This window comes from Stegodyphus dumicola, chromosome 8 (assembly GCF_044657685.1).
Source record: "Stegodyphus dumicola isolate Sdum_Otavi_A_Nest chromosome 8, ASM4465768v1".
Lineage (NCBI taxonomy): Eukaryota > Metazoa > Arthropoda > Arachnida > Araneae > Eresidae > Stegodyphus > Stegodyphus dumicola.
This window is the reverse complement of record NC_140775.1, coordinates 33772342-33791498: the sequence shown is the minus strand read 5'-3', so window position 1 is coordinate 33791498 and position 19157 is coordinate 33772342. Positions and strand designations below refer to the sequence as shown.

The 19157-nt window shown below is 30.8% G+C and overlaps 1 protein-coding gene across 4 annotated transcripts in view; it reads left to right on the top strand.

The window, feature by feature from the left end:
• LOC118182896 (uncharacterized) overlaps window positions 1–18419 on the top strand; it is a 462070-nt gene extending 443651 nt beyond the window's left edge. For 2 of the 4 annotated variants that reach the window (XR_015042537.1, XR_015042535.1), the window contains exon 29: window positions 984–1121. Coding sequence is in view for 1 of the 4 variants with exons in the window: in XM_085821730.1 (XP_085677856.1) it covers window positions 980–1148; window positions 2086–2110 (194 nt within the window). In the remaining 3 variants the exon portion in view is untranslated. Of the gene's footprint in view, window positions 1–979; window positions 1149–2085 lie in introns of those variants that run through there. The other 2 variants (XM_085821730.1, XR_015042536.1) reach the window with 2 other exon arrangements.
• The last annotated feature ends 738 nt before the right edge of the window (window positions 18420–19157 follow it).

The window sequence follows — 19157 nt, the reverse complement described above, 5'->3', positions numbered from 1 at the left end:
TTTATTGTTTTCTCTTCTATTACGATGCTTTGTACGTTGATATTTGCCACCCCCCCCACACACACACATTGTTTCTTCACGATGATTTTATATTGATGTTTTCGCTGAAAATCATCTTTTGGTCCAACACAGTTCGAGAATGGGCAAGCCGCGAATCACTGGCAATTCATCCTGGATTCGCAACCCAGCAACTTTATGGGTTAGGCAAGTGGAATTTCATAGGTTTATTTAGAAGATCTGTAAAAAAGGCCCGCAATAATATGCCCTTTCCATTACGTAATCCTCTGCCATAAATAACATACCATTTCAAATGATATCCTTTTACTCTATAGTCCAATATCATAGAAAGCAGTTGTCAATTTCCGTGACTTTATCTCTGATTGCGTTACAATTGCGCTTACGAAGCCAAAACATAACAGTTTTAAAAAAAAAAAAAAAACATGTGAGATCATTTACTTTTAGCTGTAAGCCATACCGAAATCTGCAGCTGTTGAAAATAAAGGATGAACCTTAAGATGGCATACTTTTTGCGCTTATTTTCTTAATTACCTTTAACGGGCTTATTTTCTTAATTACCGTTTAGGGTTATTTTTCTTAATTACCGTTTAGGGTTGATTTTCAAAAGAGTAAGGGAAATTAAATCATTGCTTGCAGCACGATTTATATTCTAAGTACTGAAGATGTTTGAAGTCAATCCGTCACACTGATATTACCGTATAGCATATGTGCTACAAAAAGTAAATTAGAGTTTCATTCATTATAAAATTCCTTACGATGCTAAATTTACATATCAAGTCCTATAAAGAAAAACTTATAATTAATCCAGCCGACTGAACTAACCTTAAATTCTAAATTGCTTTTTGCAGTGTTAGACATCCTTCCGACGCTTGTTTCCTACATCCATATCTTGTATAGTATTATACTCGTATTATTCTATAACGTGCCTCCTATTTCACCTTGTGTTGTTCCTTTGTGTCAGCTAGTGAGCAGTCAGAGTTGGCGACTACCAGCACTTCATACGGGCAACATCACCGCTCATCCATTGCTACCGCAGGGTTGCCATGGCGCCGTTTGCTCCATCCTATGACCGTCGGGCAGAGAGCCACGTCGCCAGTTCTTCCAGCCAACGTTCTACAAAATGTTGCCAGGTAAAGCGTATTTCCATCTTAATCAATAAAATATTTGTTTTTGCTATCTCGAACCCTAGCATTAACTACACAGACAAGATTCATTTATGACTTTGCCCAATTGCAGTGACAATTTTTATGGTCAATAAATGGAGAAACATATTCGTGAAGTCTCCCCACTTTACTTGCCATTAAATAGTCGAAACGGCATTCAAAAAGCTAGACTGAAATGTCTTCACCTTTAAAGGCACTACAGACCTCAAAGGTACTACAGACCTGCTGTGACATCCGACGTTTCGAACCTCGGATGTCACAGCAGCCTGTATTGCTCCGAAAGCCTGACAACTTTCGAACAGCAGCCTCCGTTATCTACTGAATGACTAAAATCCTGATTATCCAACAAGCAAGAGTGAATGGTAGCTGGATAACACGAAACTACGGAGGATGGATTATTAACTTCTTATCAATGTCATCAGAATCCAGTTCGAGCAAACCAATCCCGCCATATTGGGAATGCTGGAACTGACTTCGGGCAGGAGAAAAATCAAAGTTTCTATTCCGTGAAGTCCAAAATTAGTTCGTTTTCCTTTATGAAATGCTTAATGGAATGTAATTCTCTGTTTTATTAATAAATGACGATGCTTGTTGTACACTTGTTTGAAAGCTGGGCAGGATTAGTTGTAGAGGCGCTTATGGGGAGTGAAAAAGTAAAGCAATCTTCGCTTTTTATTACCTTTTCCTGAAATATGCTCCAAAGACAAAGTGATTAAAGTAGCCCTAATAATTTGTTGGTTTAGGCTTTGCCTAGTCAGGCCGTGTCCCATCATTTTCCTTGTTTTGCTTATTCGTCTTAAGTAATAGTATTGTGAGGAAGATTATGAAGATATTGAGTGTCTCTGACAAATTTTCTACACTAAAATAAATTAATATTTATGGGTTTTTTTTTTTTTTTTTTCAGCCCTGCGGTAGCCATAAGTGCGTGATCCGAAGAAGGTGCCTCAAAAGACCATAAGTTTGAAAACACTGAAGATCAGTGGAAACAAAGACGTCTCCCTACTGACTGCTCTGCCAAAAAAAGTCGCCAAACCCATGAAAACAAATCCGCGTTGCTGCTTCTGAGAAATACTCAAAAACAGGATGTTGTTCCGCTGCTCTTGCACTCTTATTCAACTTTTATAATCTTTCTTAAAAAAATTGAAATCAGTTCAAATATCGCATTTTTTCGAAAAATTTCGGCTTCACAGGAAAACATTCAGCTCTCAGAGTCCGTATTTCTGAAATATTCAAAGTATTCATCGCTTACTCAAGTACACAATGAAAGTATTAATAACCTTCTTTGTCTGTGTTTCCGTTAATTGAGAAACCATAAAGTCCGGAAAACTTACTCTGAATGCCATGCTTTTATTATTTTGGTAGTAATTAACAAATGGCGCACAATGAAATTGCTATAAGTTTATTTTATTTTATTTTGTTTTAGAATATAGAAGGGAGCTGAGAAATATCTCTGAGTTTGTTCACTGAGAATGTTTTTTAAATATTCGTGGTGTTCATTTATAAAAACACTTCTAAAACATAATTTTTTATTACTTGCGCAAACTGGGCTATTGAAAAGTATAACTGATCTTAAATTTAGGAAAAATTAATTTTCAAATTGATGTTGACTTTACAGAAAATTTTTTTGCATTTTGAGAGAGGAAAAAACACAGTATCTCTGAAGAAGTAGAAATCGTGTATCCCCAAAATTGAAAATGCTGCATTAAAATAGACAAAATAAAATAAATAAGTTTTAATGGACCATCAACAATACTGCATTAAAATAGGCAAAAATAAATAAATAAATTTTAATGAAACATGCTTTTTTCTTTCAAGAATTTCTTTTTCCTATTCAAATTTTTAAATCTGTATAGTAATTATAAAAAAGTCTTAAATTTAAAAAAAAAATATAAGCAAAATCTACCTACGGTATTTAAAGCTATTATGTTATATAAGTATGCTAAAAATCACTCATAATAGCTTTTATAAGCGCTTTGTCAGAGTTTGTTTAATAATATCCAAACACACAACTGATTTTGTTAAACCCTTTCAAACGGCTGAAAGCATATCATTCTAATGTTATCTCCCATAAAGGTTTATTTCAGTCGCTCCAAGATTTGTTCTATAATGCTTCATGCTTGCCATTCAACAAAAATACAATTGTTTTGCATCGAGAAGAGAACTTTCTTTTCCTTAGCCTAATATTTGGCATAACATGCCCTTTTTTGTGCATATTTGGCGCTAAAATGCACAAATATTTTTTTTTTTTTTAATTTTTTAATGCTTGATTAAAATACATTTTATACTTGTGATTTCCGTGGCCTTTAATTTTAAGAACTTAGATTATAAACTCTCTGTTAATGTATAAAATCAAAAATCCATATATGGAATGTTTTAACACATGTGACCTCAGCACTTGCAAGAAAAAGCTTTTTGGTCTGAGCTGAAGCTTATTTATGAATTGATGTGTATACGAGAGATATAAACTGGTTTGTACATAAATTTCATGGCCCATGTAAATTCCTCGTCTACTTTATTTAGGAGCAGATGGAATGTTCTTGATATGATACGAATTTTAAGGAAATTTTGTTTCTGTTAGTAACTCAAATATTTCTTTACACTATATTTACAATTTTAGCATAGTTATAACTTAAAAATATAATTTCACATGAATCCGAAACATGAGCAAGGAAAAAAGTTTCTTAACTCTATTTTATTAATCTACAGCTGCTTTTTTTTCCCCTTAAAGTATTGCAGAATGGTGGAGTTAAATACTTAACTAATTATTTATATAAATATTCAAAACGCTAATTATTTATTTAGTTTTCATATAGAGAATGATTTTTAGAATATCTGGAAAAATTTTAAAACTGAACGTATAGAAATCTAGAATGTAGCGCTCATTTACAAGATTTACCATATTGTTTAATGTTTGTATCAGGTTTCTTAAAGCGCATAATGAATGTAGCATTTTTTTTCTTTTATTTATTTTTCTCGAGCATGCATTCAGAGGCTACTGCCGAATTAATGTTCTAAGAACTTTCTACAACTTTGATGAATTTTGTAAAAAAAAAAAAAAAAGGTGATTAAATATTTGAATACCGGACCTCTTGGAGTTGAATATTGTCCTAAAACTTTCATTCCTTTTTCAAATTGTAAAATGTTCGTAGAATAAGGCTAGATGGCGTAGTTGACCGAAGGTGCTTTTCCCATGTCACTCTAGGGGAATTGTGATAAAATGTAAACATCATTGCTTTTATTCCCACGTAGGTCTAGGAAAGAAAATGCGGAATATTCCAAACCTGACTTCTTTCTTGAACTTTGACTCATCTAATCATGGCGAGTGGCTGAAAAACAAATGAATGATTTACCTCGTAATTACCTTATCGTCTTATTCTTTACTGATAGGTTGCCATTTTTATAAATACTAATTTTTTAGAATGTAGATTCGATTGAATAATGTAAATTTTGCACATTATTCATTTTTTTTTTTTTTTTTTTTTTTTATTTTCTAATAAGCATTTTTGATAACTTCCGGAAAAGTAAACCCTTATACTTATTTTTCTCTTTAAAAAGCATTAAAACTTCTTATTTATGACATAAGTATTTTTTAATTACGAAAACGTAATGCACGTTGACACTTTATTCAACAGAAAAATAAAGAATTCAATCGTTTGTTGTTCTGGCAATCCATAGTTTGTTGTTCTGTTGGGAATCGCAATGTTATTTAAAAATTTCCTACCAAAATTTCACTTGCATTTGTCAAATGCAACAACAGGAATAACTCGCTGTTTGCTTAAAACAAATAAATTTTAAATTTCACAATTTTGTTGGTAGGAGAAGATTAAGAATTATAATGTTAAGAATTTATCTTTAGCACATTTTTGCGAATGGTTACATTGCGTACACTTAAATCATCGAAGTTTAAACAGTTTCACAGAGATAACACTCATATAGTATCCCCAAATCAGTCCTGGATTTCTATTAGAATAATTTTCATCTTTAACACTGTCATAAAGAAGTTTGCAAAGATTTATAATACGTAGAAATAAATTGTCTTTTCCAATTGAGATCCCATCTCAGTTGGTTTTTTGCATTTAGTTGTAAGGATGGCGCTTTGCAGTTTTATTCTATATAAGAAATATGGTGTAAATTAGAATAAAAAGCTTTAAAACAGGAATTCGATTTTTGAGTGAAAATCCACGTATAATGTAAATGATATTATTTTAATGGTAAATTTTAACAAATATCTTAAGCAGGTAGGAGAGGAGAAAATTGGCAATTTTTATTTACTGTTAATGGATTATTTTTACCAGTTATAGCCCTGCTATAAAATGCTAACTTAAATTGAAATATTATAAATTTAGCTTTATTAAAGGCGCAGAAAAATTATTAAACTACAAATATTATAATATTAGGTAAAGATAATGCTCAGATTTATTGTTTGAAGAATAAATATTATGGTATAGGTTTCGAATATAAAATATCAAATTACGTGTCAAAACTGTTCTCGCTGAGCAGTTACATAAAAAAGTAAAGTCAAGGGAATCTATCAGTTTTAAACCGCATATTTTAGCATAAGACTTTTATTTTAAAACTTGACAATCAAGACCTTGATTGTCTTTTATTGATTGTGTAACAAAATATTGCATATACTTATCTTCTGAACTCTGTCAGAAAGTTTAGCACATTGTTCCAAATTAGTTCTATTCATATTTCGGAAAATATGTAAAGAAAATCTCTTTTAAAATAATGGTTCCCCCCCCCCGTCTACCTTCCACTAAAATCCATAGTTCTTTGAACAGTATTTTGTGATTTCCAAGTAATTTTCCTATTAATATTTTTTTACTTCTTCCTTTTTTATAGTATTTGTTATGATCTAAACAACAGACTTCTTGAAATCATTTCATAGCTAAATGACTTAACATATGTGTCTGATGAACTAATAAATTTATCTTAAACTTCGAAAGTTCAAGAATTAAGGATTAGTAAGCGTGCAATAGAATTTTTGCTTCAAATACAAAAAAGCAGTATTATGAGTAATAACAGCTCCAGATGACATTTAAGTTATATTACAGTAATTGCTCCGTAAAAATTTGGTAAAATATTTAATATAAATGAAACTATTATTTATAACATACTTAATTCTTTCTTCACGGTTGAAAGACGAGTTATATTCATGTATCTGTGATAATCATGTCAATCTTGCTGGAACCTCATAAGTGTATGTCTAGAATTCTTTGAACATACTGAATTTAGGACAGTTGCCAACTGAAGATTAAGTAATTTTATCAGGCTTTTCTAATAATAATTACGTGCATTTGTCCTTGATTATTTTCTGTATCATGGATTTCATAATTTTATTTTTACAGTGGATTAACCTTGCATAGATGCCATTTTAAGGTTAAATCATTATTAATTTCTTTTAAAATAGACTTTTATTCCTTTATGAATGATTGTCTACTTAATCATTATCGAAAACTACAGAATTTTGTTTATTGGAATTCGTTGACGTTTTGAATTTTGAACAGTCGCTAACTAAAAGTTGGATCATCATTAATTTGCTTTTGGAAGGAAATAATTGCCTTTATTTGCATTTAATTGTGAGATATCGCATTAAAAGCTCTGGAATTCTCTAACATATGCAATTTATGACAGTATAGTTTCTATATGAATAATTAGTTATTTTTGTAAGTTACAAATTTTTGTCAGTTGCCATTTGACGAGTAAATGATTATTAATTTATTCAAAATAAAATTTACGAATTTGCGACAATTCTTATTTGGCGATTGAGTAATTACTAATTTCATTTTCAGAGCCTTATAAACCAAACCTACTGATAACGTCATTTACAATGTTTTTCAGCTGCTCTCGCCATGTTCCCCCTACCTCTTCCCATCCGTTGCTCCCTGGGTATCCAAATGAACAAAGTTTTCAAATGGTCCAAAACAGACACCTTTTCTCTGTCTTTGTCTTAATAGTTGTACATAAAATCAATTAAATATTATATAAATAAATAAATATATATAAATATATATATACATATACATATATAAGTATAAATACATAAGATGATATATATAATGTATAATATTCACATTACTTGTAATATGGGAAGCATTTTTCTCCATAAAACATGAAATTTAGGTGTCAACTCATGTTTTCTAATCGCTCTTCTTTATAAGCATATAGACTGCCCAAAGTATTTTAAGTGCAGAAATAACATGTCTCTAAGTTCCAAGAGACATTTAATTTGTATTGCTTTTTTCGTCAGCTGTCCCTTTGCACAAATGAATAACACATGAATTTCTCGTAAAAACCAGTGATGTCGTTCCAATTAAACTGATTTTGTTTTGGGAGGGGGGGGGGGGGGAAATGTGATTTTTTTTTTTTTTTAAAGTACGCAATTAAACGATTTTAAAAAATAATAAATATAAAGTGAGATGACATGTCTGTCTGGTTTCAATTGATTTACAACAATATCCTCTGTGCCAACCTAAACCGCAAGGGCCGAATGCGCTATATCTAAATTCATGAAGTAATTTCTAAGGCACAGCAGCGAATTTCAGGTGTCGGCTAACAAAGACAGGAGTCAGCTATGTGGTACCATCCGCAATACGTTTAATTTACTTTTAAACTTGCTATTAAATTTGCATAAACTTTTTGTCACAGCGAATACTCTGACAAGAGCTTAGAAGAAAAGGACAGAGTTTAACTCAAATCTAACCGTTAGTAATATTTAAGTATAACTATCACAAAGTGTGTCAGTAAAATGCCACTGACAGTCGTGTTATATTTTGTTCACCATGAAAAGAGACTTGGCCAGGCCTATGTAACGAGATTTCAGACGATCCTAGCATCTTGTTTTATGTAAACCAGGTCTAACAACGCTTGCTTTATAACAATGGACTCATTTGCAATCTCCAGTGAGATTTCTCCGTCTCACTCTGCTGTAAAATGAGCTACCCTTCCTACACGCAAGATCAAATCTCTTCCCGTGGTGGACAGACTATGTCCGTGGTCGGACGGCTTGTAACAAAAAGAAAAGATTGTTTAGTTTTGCCACTCATTGACAGAAATCAGTTGCTCAAAATTTTTGGATGGCATCACTGGTAAGAAAGCAAAAGTTACATTCTTGAATCTGAGGAGTATTGAAACTCGGTTACAAATAAACCGAATAAATGTTTCAGATTACAGTTAAACATGACTGACCTTAAATTTCATGTTGAGGCTTGTTTGATATGCTTCCGTGTGTTGCAACACTTGTTGGAACGCTGGATTTTTGCTTTGATGGGAGAACTATCTCCGTTGCCTAATCCTTCGTGTTTCCTTTATGTGTGTGGATAGGAAAAAAAAGTGTCTTGTGTCCTTATGTCACGATGTTGTTTACTATGAAAGCTTTCAGTGGCGGCGGTATATCTACAACTATAAAACTTCATGTCTGATTACTGTGTCTTTTGAAATGGAAAAGAGCTTTCCTCAAGTCAGCATTCTTCTTCAGAAAGTACAGAGTTATATGTATCCGTAATTTAGATGATTGTAATAATTGTAAAAAACGCAGTCATTATACAAATGCGATTGTCATATGTCTTTGTTTCTTTTCCTGATTTGTTTATGGTGTCAAATTAATTTATAGTTATTAAATTTGAGAAGTGAAAGTCTACCTAATAGGCTAAAGGAATATTTGGAAGTTTAAATGAGTTTCCAGGTAATATAATTGTTCCTCAATTAAAATTCATAAACTAACCGGTTAATCCATAATGAATCTCTATTTCAAACGAAGGAGTTTCTCTCCTCCCTGCCGAAAACCAAAAACTACAAAGTGTTCCAAAATTCATGAAAAGCATTAGCTAACTAAAAAATCATCGTAAAATTACTTCACTGGAGTTTCCTTTAAGACACACGTAATATTGGCCTTTTGTAAATTATAAAGAGTAACTTAATAACACTTTTTGAAAATGAGTGAATTTTATCTAAAATAATATGAAATTGCGGCAAAATGACTTTTCTTCCTTTTTTATGAAATGCAGGTTTTAAGCGTTCCAAATTGATGTAATTTTAAATAGTGAAGAAAACATAAATATTCTGAGTAGCAAGTTTACAAAATTACAATTTTTAGTCATTCAAAAATAGCATGGTATGTCACTCCAAAAAATGGCATAATAGCTATGCCATTTCTATTTATTTGAAATTCGCTTATTTTCATCCAGGAAACCAATACTGGATCGCCTGAACGGTTGCATAGCATATGTCTAATCTACTACTTTTGAAATACATATAGGTAAAGGTAACGGTAAAAGTATGGGGGACAACAGCAATGTACCATAGGTCAACTGATAATGCCTTCCCATACTAACTCTTAAAAAAGGGGGGGGAGTTACAAGTTTTATAAGAATTTTCATAAGACAACATGGATTACTTACCAATTCGATGGCTGAAGGATCTTTGCAAAATATTGAGAAAAGATGGATTATTTACAGATTCGGCGCATGGAGGTCCTTTGTAAATATTGAGATAATATGAATTACTTTCAGATTTTATGTGCGGAGATCCTTTACAAATACAGAAACAACACGGATTATTCACACATTTGATATGTGGAGGTAGGTCCTTTATAATTATTGAGATAATACGAATTATTTACAGTTTCCATGGATGGATGTCCTTTGTAAATACTGCGACAGCACAGATCATTAACAGATTTGCTTACTGACTACTACGGCGTTCAGCATGGGGAACAGTTATCGTTGAAAAAAATAAAACAAGCACATTAACAGAAAAATAAATCTATAGTAGGATTGCATATTTATAGCTATTAGTCCTAGAAAACATATTTTGAGACCTCTAGGATTATTTACAGATACTGAAAAGCTAAAACCCTTTCATACAGACTATGAATTTGTGTAAATATCAGTACAAACGGTGAAGTTTTCAAGCCTACTGCCTATATTTTTCATATAAATTCCCATTTCCAAGCTATCATTTCAAGAACAAATAGAATAAATGATATTTAAACAAGCCTAATCACAAATGCATTTATCCAGATCAAAATTACTTATTAGAGGTGTAATTTTTACTTTTTAATTTTGCTTGCCTTATATTTTATATAAAATATCGTCAAAGTATTAATCTACCTTGATAATTTTTGCAACATAGATTAGTAACTAAAAAAAATCATAAAGGATTAACCGGTTGGTTAAGCTGAACTGGAAACCATACATATTAATGAGTCCTCATTATGTCTGTATAAAATTTAACCTACTTCAGTAGCTTCATTTCTCATATATATGTTGATCGGTTGGTAAAAGTACTGAAAACTTTCCCATCCCAACAAAGCTGTACATAAACTGTAAAAAAGCTGCCTGTAATATTTATTTATATTGTAATTTACTGTAAATAACATGAATTTCAAAACGGAATATTTCTTAGAGAATTGTGTCATCATAGAACATTTCAGTCACTGTAACCGCATACCGCCGCCCATGATGCCTGTATCTACAGTTCAGGACCCTTTCACTAAAGTAATTATCTCTGTTCTTCACCTGCGATTATTGCAGTCTTGTCGGAGTACATGTTGTGACACGAATGACTCCTGCACCCTGCCTGTAAATCAACTGATACTGGTTTTTCGTACTACATGCTCTATATATTCTCTACGCTGTAATTTCATGCTGTGTTATACATGAAATAAGTGCATCAAGTGTAGTGTGTCTCAGGCATGCAATGTAGAAAAATTTTTTGCCTTTGTCCTCTAACAAAAAAGTTATTATCGTAGTCCATTTTTGATAAACTTTAGTGAGTTGTCGTGGTGTGTTGGACGTTTATTAAAAAATTTATTTTTTTGGCATAATAAAGGATTATTATCTGTGTTACGAATGAGAATACATGGCAGTTTATGGTTGTAGCTTTTGAAGAGTTCTAGAATTTGGAGGTTTAGATAATTTAAATACTGTGCGTTATTTCGATTATAAGGATCATCACTGTCATTTGAATTGTTATAATCATTTTGAAGCTCAAGTAGTTTTAGTTGGTGAAGAAAATGTAAATATTCGAAATCGCAACTAAATACGACACTAAATGTCAGCTGGTTTAACATTTTACCCAGAATTCGCAGTGCTTCAAAAGTTACCCTCGATGATTGCTTCTATTGATTTAAAATTATTTACAAATTTTGCGTTTGAAAATAGAATTCGTATCCTGAACGACTGTTCTTCATACCTTTCATTTTGGAAAACTGTGAATTTCTGGTTTAAAAAGAAAAACAAATGAGGGAGGGGGAAAAAACTGTCATTTTAATCTGGCAACATTTCTAAAAAAAGTCCATGAAAATGTTAATCACAATTATGCATTGTGGTAATATTCTCTCTGTGGCCTTTCCCACTTACAAATGAATATTTTTTTTAACGATCAAGGCACGCATTATTTTTTAACTTTTTTTAACCCTCATAAAGCGAATTTGCGATAGAATTCATGCAGAAGATAAACGCGGATGGATTGTTCGCCGAAGACACGTACTGCAAATACGTTCTGCTCATACATCCTCGTGCAACGGTTCTAGATTTATCCTTTTCAAGATGTCTGATAGGCTCTCTAGCGGAGCCACACAAAGGTAGACAGCATATCAGGCATCTCAAAATTTATATAAGCCGCAAATGGCACAGAGAGATAAAAACCAAAGTTCTAACACGTTATCATAGCGATGTATAAAAATAGTGGTGATTACTTATATTACTAAATATTTAAAATTTTTATTTGGATAATATTGATTCCTGTCCCTTAAAACTTGCCTTAAATTATCGTTTTATTTATTTGCTTTTAATTTAAATGCCTGGGAAAAGTGAATAATATTAAGTTTATTCATTCACTAACAGATTCTAATGATACCATAATTCAAACCAGCTCGCAAATGCATTTTCTCATTTCAGTGTGTATTTTATCACTTGATAAAAAAAAGTGTATATATAAATCTTCCTACCGCTCTGCGATTAGATAATAAATACAGAAAACAGAAAGATTATCTGAGTTTTTTCTTACATTTTTGTTATTAGTTCAATATTATAAAATAACATATTTTTTTATGTACAGGAGAAACGTTGATGAAAGTGGCGACTGTTTTCAATGTCATACAAATTTACTTCCTCCTATTCACAAAATGTATTTGTAAAAAAGGAAAAATATATTGATGGTATTTAAAAATTACAATTTTTTTCACACATATAATACCTTTGATAACATATGAAAAACTGATATGCCCAAATTTCATAATCTCCACAAAAATAGCTTTAATAACTATTAGTTAATAATTATTAAATCCATTCGATAAAAAATTAAATAACTGCCTTAAATTAAAAGCTTGCATCAGTTACATTATTATACGAAAAATACTAAACCATGGAAATCATACTAAATCCATTCGATAAAAAATTAAATAACTGCCTTAAATTAAAAGCTTGCATCAGTTACATTATTATACGAAAAATACTAAACCATGGAAATCATACTTTTCAATCTATTAAACAATAACTGAAGCTTGACGCTGATGAATATATAGTGAAAACCATTTCCCGCATCACATGTTATATAAAATTGTTAATGTATTTCTAACCATGCCAACAAATCGCTACCAATTTTCAATAAAAACGTAAAATTTTTATAAGATGGAACAATACCTATTAATAATAAATTCAATCTTATTATTTTTAATTTAGTAGTTTATTATTTCATAATTATACATTTTCCATTGGCAACAGCAATTTAGAAAACAATTGCCATTAGGGTTTCTCCTGAGTGCTTATAAAAAATGGAATACTAATGCTCGCATTTACGAGCATAAGAAATGACTGATTTCTTATAGATTGATTATAGTATTTATCGCTATGTTTTGGGCGAATGCAGTTTTTCAATCAAGGTGAAAGTTTTCTTGCAACAGTCATGTGTTGATGTTCTTTTTTTATGTCTTTGGCGTTTTAGCTAAAGGTGTGTATGTTTGATTGTTACCTGCGTTTCGTAACGTATAAAGATTAACACTTCAATGTGCCTGTTTACCAGAAACATGAAAAACAACGAGCAATTTTGTAAATCGTTTTTCAGTTCACACACGTTGATGTTTAGATGTCACTCATTTTTCCCTGTCGTTTAAGTACCAGAACATTTTAAACCTGCAATTGTGCCTGCAGTGAAATATTCCTGTGCCAAAAGGTCGGTAAAAAGTTTGGCATTTAGAACTGCGGAATTTTTGACTAAACTAAAGATCTTTCTAATGCTATGATTAGCCCTCGAGTGATTTTCTATAACCGGAGAGATAAACAAACAAAAAAACATTATGATAGTATGTGATATGATTCCTGATCAACAGAGTTTTCTGAGTGTATCTATGAGCATTAAGCTGAGTAATAATATATTATATTGTGTTGATTTTTATACATTAAATGTATACTGGTTTGATACATCTGTAAGTAATATCTTAATTTTTCAAAAAAGTTTGTGTGAGAGAAATTACGATATCATTGGGTGTTACTATAGAGTACTATAGTGTTAAGTCAGAGTTGTATTATTTAAGAAAATATGCATAAAACCCAGATCCAAATGTTATCTGTTACGTAACTGACATTGAGAATTATTTTATTAACACTCCGTTGCCCGCACTTTATCTGAGAGATACTGTTACACACGTATTTTCCAAATCTGTGTACTTACTAAACAGCTTGAGTTCCAGAAGACAAAACCCCTTTTATTTCTTTTCCTTCTTTTTTGATGCATTGTGGTTTAATCATGGGAGCCATTCTACAACAATTGTTTATGTAACGCAATAGTCTGGAATATGTATAAGTTCAATATCCCCAAATCAACCAGCACAAACACTAAATTCTGGTCAAAGCAAACTCTTTGGCCCGATTTCCTCTGATGCACGTTTTTATACCTAACGCTCCAATTAATTGGCTAAAATTTTTAGCAGAATGCCAAAAAGCGGCGCATTTCGGGTATCAGCCCTTTATTTATTTTTTATTATCTTTTTCGCTTTTATTAGTTTCTTCCTCCTTTTAATTTTCATAAATTTGAAATAAAACGGGTCTTTCACTTAAACTGCTTATAATATAATTCATTTCTTCTTTGTTAGCATTATTATTGAGGTTTTTGGCATTGTATAAAAACGCTGGAACATTATCTCACAGATTCTGAGCGCGCACTTTACCTAACTCGAATGGAGTGTTAAAAACAAGTCAGAGATGGCGAATCTTCTTTAAATCATTATCGTATAGCACTATACTCTAAAGATATCTTTCAAGCCAAATCATTATTTATTAATCCAGCATTATTCACATCGCTAACTTTTAGATGATGTTAACATGATTCCTTAAATAAGCTACTGGCAAAAACAATATTTAGTCTTTTTTTTTTTTTTTTTTTTTTTTTTTTTTTTTTTTTTTTCATTGAAATAAGCGTAGTCTTAGCAAATTTGTGTTTAGTTTTATTTACTAAGTTAGAAAAAAATACACATACAATAAATAATAAAAGAAAATTGTGAAAAGATATATAATGCATATTCTATTAATTGCAAAACAATTTGGTTACACGCTTTTGAGCACTCGCCTAAAATATATTCTTTCTAATATATCTTTATTTTGTGTGCTAAATGTAATCATTATTATAATTATTATTATTTAGTTTTCTAGCACCTGAAAAAACTAATGAATTCAAGGGGTTATTCTTTTACGTTTTTGATTCGACTGAAAAGAAGAACTTTATTTTCCTGTGAGTCACAAAACAGTCAGTGGAGTGTGTGCCTGTCAATATGTCTCCGCGGTATAGCCAAGTTAGGATAATAGGTAGTAGTTTTAAAAAAATCATAATTTTCAGAGTCATATATATATATAAAACTCAGATTGATGTATTTATTTATCTTTGATAGGAAAGCAATTAATGAGGGAGCTGACATTTAATCAGTTAAAAATTTATGAAAAATACAGCGGTAATTTTTTATTGACATCATTTCCTTTAACAGTTAAGCCTCATGAAGGTGGTATTTTTTAAGGTGGTACCAAAAAAAGAAAAATTGTTGTATTGATATATGTATGATAAAGAAACAAAAAGTTTCGCCATCCCAGACTTTTTTATATGATATTTCAACAAATTTAACATAACACTTAGATTCAATTTTGTAATATATTTAATTTTATAATATACTTTGCTTATATTTTGTCAGTTACGGAGATGTGAATATGCTTGTTGAAATTCAAAGCATTTGTTTCGTAATTTGGTTAAAATTCCAGAAATATTATGTGTATATAAAATTACAAAAATAAGAAATTCACAAAGTTGTCAAAATAATATTTTCACTTTATTTGCTTAAAGTGATTACTAAAATGTTCTTCTTTGAAAGGGTGTATAACAAATGACAAAGCGACTCAGATGCCAATATACTTCTAGAAATATTAATAAATTTTAATCAAAAATGCAAATTTACCTCATAGTAATGTATAAGGGGGTTACTAATAAAAACATTCGTTATATTACTAAAAAGGTTTGCTTAATGATATTAATTATTTATTGTTTTATATAAATAGAAATATTTAATCCACAATAAATCAGAACAAAAATTGAAATAAAATTATTTATATTAAAATATAAAAGTATTTTTATTAATACCAAACTATTGGAAGTATTTATATTAAAAAGTGTTCTGAAATTTTAAATACACCAAATCTGGCAGGTATTTTCCTCTGAAAATCATTAAAGATACTAATATTTATAAAGAAATAACATCAAAATTTTAAACATCTTTCCATTCTTTAAAATTTTGGCATCACATTAAAGGTCCCATTATATCAATATTTCGATCTAAACCTACACAAAATTAATTAAAATTTCAATATTATATTTAAGAAAAAGTATTCGAACTTATACATATTCACGTATTTAGAAGGTGAATTAATTTTTAATGATATCTCTTTCATAATATAATGGAAAATGAAATAAAAAGAAGCATAGGCAAAACAGATGTTATATAACATTTAATACTTAGTACGTGTTCATTACTTTTAAAATTTAATAAACAAATGCCCAATGAAAAAAGCTTATTAAAAGATAATATTTTGTTATTTTCTAGATGATATATTTTATTACATTCACAAAGTTACTATTTTGAAAACTATTATACGTATGTAATCAATTCTCAGTCGTCTATATTACATTTACTATCTTTCATGGCATTTTCGACAATGAGCATAAAACCATACGCATGACTTGGACCGGAGTATTTACCAAATATGTCGAAAATGTAATAAAGCTTACTAAAGCGATTAGCGAGACAGCGAATTCTTAAATCCCCTTGAAGCTCGCATTTTAGCCTGACCATGGGCGCAGTGGCTAATCGCACCACCTACGTTCGCGCATATGCACAATCAGTTCAGGTGCCAGCATTTTACGCAGATTTCCGTAATGCAGGCGGTAGTCAGAGCGAAAGTTGTTAACCCTAACTCAGCAATAGAATGAGTTGTTAATAGTTCACCAGCAAGAGAATAATTTACAAGTAATAATTATCAGTTATAAAGACGAGGTCAATCTATATACATGATAATGTTCAGGAAATGATTAGACAAAATATGGATTTAATGATGGTTCTAATTGCAAGCGAGGACGTGTAATTAGTTAAAAAATCTTTAATGTATTGACAAAAAGGCTACAAAAATTACTTAAATTCTTTTATTTAACTGAAGAATTTTTATGCAAACTTAGACCCTAGTCTTATAGCATAGGACTGTCAGAATTTATTATTCAATAAGAAAACTTACTGAACATTATAACATTCTTATATATTCATCACTTTTTCAGTACCCACACATGTTTATAGGCTCAAATGCCATATTTCAAAATCAAAGTTATTTATGAAATAAAAATTTATAAAATCTGATAAATCATTTGTATGTGCAAATTTTTAAATCTAAATCACTTACATTAATTATTTCTGTCTTTTAAATTACATCCCATTATTTATTTCAATTTAATTTATTAATGTGTTTGTACTAAATAATATTTCAAAGTTCTTTGAAGTACTTTTTGTGCCCTGAAAATGCCAAGTATTTCCATAAAAAAAAAATAAGCAGGCATACAGAATTGTTAATAACCAGTATTATATGATTAATTGTTGATTTAATCGCTTTTAACTTATTTCATGTCTAAATTTTCTACACAGAAATCCTCTGTCTAATTTTTATTATCTTTTCTCAGACAGCTTTTAAAGAGGAATGAATTAAAGCACAAAACACATCTTTGAAGCTAAATGTATTCTAAGACGTACAAAAAATGTAAACAAGATTTTGTACACCCCACTCCCAAATCAGTGATTTAAACTATTCCAACCGTTCAGGAAAACGATAAATATTGCGAACATAAAAATCTACCCTTTTTATATATATACTTTAATAAAAGGAAATGTGTTCCTTCTTTTTATAAGAAAAAGAACCCATTTTCCATTCAAACTTTTCATTCTAAACTTTTGAAAGTCGCCAACGCTTAAAAAATAATAAACTACGCCAAGGTAGTAACCCGCCTTTTAAAAAAAAGATAAGGCAGTTCTCGTACGTGGAAATACGTTACGGATCTGACAATTCAATGCGCATGCGTGGTTAATGGTGGTGCGAATAGCTTCAGTGACTAATCGCACCGGTGGTGCGAAGCATCGGCCGACAATGGGCGGGCAGAAGTGTTTTGGTAGTATCAAGAACAGTCGATCTTCCAGTGGTTGAATAGTATAAAAAATTTTAAGAATTTGAGTATTTGGTCGCTTTGTCATAAATCTCAAATATAAAGTAATCTAATAGTTTTACTACCTTTTTTTCAACTTCATTTCATTATTTGTGAGAGTAAGTTGTAATTCCATTATGAAAGGATTTTATGTGATGTATTTATTATTCCTAGCAATGATACGAAGAGATTTTCAGTGTCCAACAAAAGGGACCAAACTGAATGTCTCAGCTGGCTAAACTGTAACTGTGACGGGGATCGATAAAGCACAAAATCACGCAAGGCACTTGTCATTTCTGTTTGATTTTCGTTGTGTGCGTTGTATGGTCTTGTGAAACAACAAATAAATCTTGGATTCTTTCTGTGTATCCAATAAACATTTTCCCTTCGTCTTTCTCTAACTTGGGTATCGTTCTCCATTTTTCACAGAGCAGTAGATTATGACTGTTGAAACATTGTTTCATATGTTATAAGCATGTTTAAAAATAAATCAATAAAAACGTTTCTGGGAAACTAGTTTCAGTTCTTTGCTGTACTACAAAATTCCTTATTGCATAACAGTTACATCCATGTCCTTATTATTAATATATTCAGAACTTCTTCCATTCTTTAAGATAAATACGTTTATTCGTCTAACACAATGCAAAGGGTGTGCTTACACATTTTTAGAATAATTTCGATAAAGAATTTTAAAAAGTGCCTTTTTTAATACATATTTCAGGCAATAGCTTACTGTATGAAATAAGAAATATCGCCTGCTACTTTCAAATTTAATTCTTCTTTGAAAATGTTGTATGAAACAAGCTGTGGATGAAAGGATAAAGGTATGTACTGCTGTACTGATTCTAAAATTAAATCGTTTGTAACAAGAGAAAAACTCGCCGACGCAGAAATCACTTGCACACTTTTTTAAATACATCTATAGCAACAGTAAATAAAATAAAAGAAGATTTACAACTTAAAAAGGCTAAAAAACATAATGATCATCAGGTTTTGCTGAAGTGACTCAACGCAGAACAATTTGTAGATCCTGGATCGACCAAGTAGAAGCAGATAAATAGAAATACATTGTAACTCTTGATGAAACGTGTGTTTACAGATTAGTCATTTATTAAGATATCATTGCATTTATTAAGGTATTATTATATCGTCAGGTAGTCTTCGGTGTATATCAAGCAGGGCTTAATTTCTAAGATTAGAAGTGCCGAAGCCCTATGGAAGACCGTCAGCAAAGAGAAACAAGAGTAAATAAAT